This window comes from Phalangium opilio, unplaced genomic scaffold, assembly GCF_054372755.1.
Source record: "Phalangium opilio isolate 3A_F unplaced genomic scaffold, DU_Popi_V2 ptg000113l_1, whole genome shotgun sequence".
Classification (NCBI taxonomy): domain Eukaryota; kingdom Metazoa; phylum Arthropoda; class Arachnida; order Opiliones; family Phalangiidae; genus Phalangium; species Phalangium opilio.
The window spans coordinates 8,078,835-8,083,295 of NW_028324209.1; the positions used below are offsets into that span (position 1 = coordinate 8,078,835).

At 35.7% G+C, this 4,461-nt stretch overlaps 1 protein-coding gene across 3 annotated transcripts; it reads left to right on the forward strand.

Annotated features, from left to right (window-relative positions):
* The first annotated feature begins 12 nt into the window (after positions 1 to 12).
* LOC149623737 (uncharacterized) lies at positions 13 to 3,857 on the forward strand. 3 transcript variants are annotated; one of them, XM_089852931.1, is made up of 7 exons: positions 13 to 191; positions 400 to 2,571; positions 2,641 to 2,993; positions 3,059 to 3,235; positions 3,306 to 3,431; positions 3,504 to 3,659; positions 3,724 to 3,857. In XM_089852931.1, exons 1-7 carry the CDS (start codon positions 140 to 142, stop codon positions 3,766 to 3,768), a joined length of 3,081 nt encoding a protein of 1,026 aa, XP_089709057.1. In that variant the 5' UTR covers positions 13 to 139; the 3' UTR covers positions 3,769 to 3,857. The 3 variants fall into 3 exon arrangements, with proteins under 3 accessions (XP_089709057.1, XP_089709059.1, XP_089709058.1); XM_089852933.1 differs by having other exon boundaries at positions 39 to 339; XM_089852932.1 differs by having other exon boundaries at positions 39 to 297.
* The last annotated feature ends 604 nt before the right edge of the window (positions 3,858 to 4,461 follow it).

Below are 4,461 nucleotides of genomic sequence, written 5' to 3' on the forward strand. Positions count from 1 at the left end.
TGTATGTGATCAACGAACAATATGATTGGTGGAAACCAAGAACGATTGGTCGGCGCGGCGTTCAAGATCCAAAATACTAACTAATTAGTTAATTAAAATAAGTTTCTGATAGTAATCTAATCGAAACAACTCGGTGAATATGTCAAAATCATATAAGAATAAAGAAACCAGCTCTCGCAAACGAAAAATTAGTAAGTTGTCGTTAGGCCTTGGCGACAATATCGTTTCTGTTTCTGTTGTGTTGTCGTTAGGCCTTGGCGACAATATCTTTTCTGTTGTTGTTTAGTGCTGTGCTAAGTAAGTGTTTACTGTTTACCGTTTATTTACGTTTTGGCTTTAGTAAGTTTTGTACATAATTTTTTTTTTCTGGCTAAAGTAATTACAAGCCCTGTTTTTCAGACGAAAATAGTCATTCAAAAATTCATCGGAACCATTCATCATTAGATAAATCAAGTTCAAGAGTATTAAAACCATCCTCCTTAACAAATCTAGTTGAAATGGTTCGAAGACATACAGTTTTTGTACCTCCTGAAGAATTATCAAACGGAGAAGCGTTAGAAGGATCAAATTTTGTTAAATTCCTTCAACAACATTTAAATGTGGTTGAGACGCCCGTTACTCCCAAAACTAGTCAAAAAAATACAAAACAAGAGACAATTATTGAACCTGAGAAGAGAGTGGTAGAGAAACGCAAGGCAAATAATGATTTAGAGGATTTATACCTAGCTAATAGCCAAGTTGAAGTTGTCGAAGTTGACATAAACAAAAAATTTGACGAACATGAAATAAGTCGTGCAGATGATGATGGAATCATCGTAACTTCAAATGAGAAAAATGAGATCAGTGAAAGTTCTCCAGAAAAGGGAAAAACTGATAGTTCTATCAACTTAGATGACTATGAAGTATTAGACGAGTGTTTTGGAGAAGACACGGAAAACAATCAGATTGAGACCGAAGAAAAAGTCCAAGAACCAGCTGAAAATGTTGAGGAGGAAATAAATTACACAGAAACAACCCAAAATCCAAATGAATGTGTTGCTGAACAAAACATCGTAGAAGATGGCCAAAAAGTTCAGGAAACTGATCAGAATGTTGAAGCGGAAGTCTATGGAGAAGATGAATATTACGAGTATGATTATGACGAAAATGGAAGAGCCTACTTCTATGATGAGAATGGAGACCTCTATTTTTACAATGAAGAAACGGGAGAAGCTTATATTGAGGATAATGGTAATTATGAAGGAGAGGACGAGGTCTGTGAAGAAGAATCCTTAAAAGATACGGAATGCGAGGAAGTGGTCTCTTCTGTTGAAGAAAGAGAAGCAAATGAAGAACTAGAAAATAAAATTCCTGATGAAGTTGAACATCTTGAAGCTAAAGTTGCTTCTGATCTTGAAGAATCTGACAACATAGTTGAGGAACAAGAAAGTTGTAAATCACAAGACAAAGAGAAAGGTTTCCAGGAGGAAATTAATACTCCCGAGCATTCAGAGACAGATGAAGATGAGGATGAAAAAGAGGAAGAAAGTGAAGAGGAACAAGATGATGACATTCCATGTATTACACTCGCGGACATTGAGGAAGCTCTATCACCAAACAAACCCAATTCAGACACAACAGCCCAAACTGAAATTGACCATCAAACAAGTCTATCCTATGATAGCGCGGAAGTGACTAATACGTCTATTACAAGCACTATAAACTCCTCTGTATCAGGAAAAAATGAATTGTCCATCAACACTGATCCATTTTCGCAGTTAGATAAAGAATACGTCAAAACTTTAACACCCACTTTAACTTTACACGATGAAGAAGTTGAGGAAGAGTTTGGTTTGCAACCTTTAATAACTGGAGAGCAGCTAAGTGAAGAAGAAATTCCGGCCAACAAGCCTCTGGTTCTTGAAAAACTTTCTCAAATTAAGGATGAAGATTTAGATGGAAAGAGTAGTGTCGATGATGATTCAAATTTAGAGGAACCTCTTCCAATTTTTGATTCTGAAAAAGTTGATAGTACTCCATCTCCTAGAACAACATACGAACAAACTATGAACGTCCTTAAAGCCAATAAAGCTTTGGAGGAAAAAGTGAAGGAAGTCGAAGAAAGAGTATTTGTACCTACCATTCATAATAAAATTGAACAGGATTTTCAAGAATTTGTGGATGAAGATGGAGGTCAAGTTTATGTTGATCGCATTTCGGAACCAGCACTTGGTTTTGCCGTTTTTGACCCGACAAAAACGTTTAGATATTACAATTACAAACATCTTCCGTATTTGAAGCGGCTTATTTTTGACCAGCCACAAAATGAGGTTGAAAAGATATTTGAGAAGTTAACGTGCACCGATCTCTTTTCATCTATGCTCCTTGAATCTGGAATTGAAGACCTTTTCACTAGTCTTTCGAGTGAAAAATCTGAAGAGTTCATGTTGTTTTTATGGAAAGTAGCTTGCTGCCATCCAGATTATCAAATAGTAACGAAAACTGTGGAGTTTTTCAAACTGGCCAGGATGGAATTACCAATAATGTGGAAACCAAGTTACGATCTTGTCCTGGAAACTTTAATCAACTTTGGTAAATTACATTCCTTAAGTTGAGGAATATTAATCCCCATTTTTTGGCCCTCCAATTCAAAATATTTAGGTTTAACTGATGTCGATAATAACTGCCTATTTAAAACTGAATTTGAAACTATATCTGAACGCCTCAGTGCTGAAACTAATGCTTATGAAGAGATAGTTGAAATCTTGCCATCTTATCAAATGGAAGTCTCAAACCAACGTCATAATTTGAAACTCCCTATTCGTAACTTTAGCGCGATGTTGGATATTTTGAGCTTCTTTATCAATGAAAGCCAGCAGTTGGTTGATACTTTGGTATTATTAATATGGATTTCAATGGACCCTAACGTTAGAAAGTTGAATTTGAGAAGCAAAATTCAAAAATGTATAGAAAATGCTATTAATTTTACCCCAGAGGTATTTTTTGGAAGTTACGTACGTATAGTGTTGAGGTTTCTAATCAAGATCATTGTTTAGATTTATTAGTGTTATAATTTCAGGTCATAGATTTATCAAAGAGGGTAATAGAAATTTGTGATAAACACGACGACGCTTTATGTATGGTTAGGGGATTACCCGCATTTGGAAAATGCAGAGAATTGCAAAGAATAATTTGCATGGGGATTTTGAAACGCCTTCTAAATATTCCCAATTACCAACTTAAAAGAGACGAAACTGTACGAAATAGATATAAATTATAAACTTTTAAAGGGAGAATGAAAGTGAAACATTTTTTACACTTTCTAGATTGGGGAATTGGTCGCCATACTTGACGAAAGTAACATAAGTCCAAAAATGGAATGTAATTTTTTACATTCTATCATATCTCTAATAGAAATCTTTGTTGGAAATGACGTTAAACCGTCTCAAAGAGTTGAGTATTAGAATGTTGGGGGTTTTTCAAGTGAATATATTGGCTAGGTACTTACAAAAATTCTTAAAAAGGTTCCACTAAGACTTCTTTCTCGGATTCTGGGTGATTTGATTCACAAAATCGTGGATAATTATCTCAATCCTGAGAATTCTGCCTTGAAGTTGCACTTGACTTTAATTAAAAGCAAATGGCAAATTATCAGTCACACAATGGCTGATGAGGAAAAAGTATATGACGTTCATTTATTAGGCTGCTTCATTGTTTTAAAATTCCTTTCCTTATCATTTTCAGAACGTTTTCACTAAATTCGCCTGCCTGGAAGCCTTAAGAAATTAATAGCAAATTAAAAATATTTTTATATAAGAATATTGTATCAGTTCACAATGCATGATGAATTATGCTCATTAAAATTATTTAAAAATGTTTATGGTGTATTTTTTTAAACCAAGTATCTTTTTACTTAAGTATAGGTCTACAATAAGTGTCTTATTATATCGTATTTAACTTAAGTATGGGGCTACCATGGGGGTCTTAGTCACCCCTTGAGTGTAACGAAAATTATTTTTTTCATGGAACCACAAACTGAGTTGTACCATGAACCCGCAGAACGATATTTATTATTTGACCTTGAAAGGTGCCATAAATAAAACGTCAGATGGAACCCTCTGCGCATGACACGCCTATAACGTTTCACCATTTTCCTCTCCTTTCTCATCCCTTTTAAAGGGACTGGCCGGAGCTGTTGGGGTGAAGGGGGGGGGGGTCAAACTGTTGGTTAGCATATTGCTTACCCGCCCACCGCGACGGTGGCGCCATTCCTTATGGCCAAAGAGCTGGGTGTTTTCCCCCTGAACTAAGGGCGGACTTCACCCCAACAGCGCCGGTTAGCCCCTTTAAAATCTAGAATCCCTGTTCGTAGCAATTTCCTATTGACCCAAACTTACGAAGGGTATAATAGGCTTATGAATCGTAATACTTTAACTTAAACAAACGAAAGTGTTTTCCAATTTAAAAAAAAAAACCCCAGTT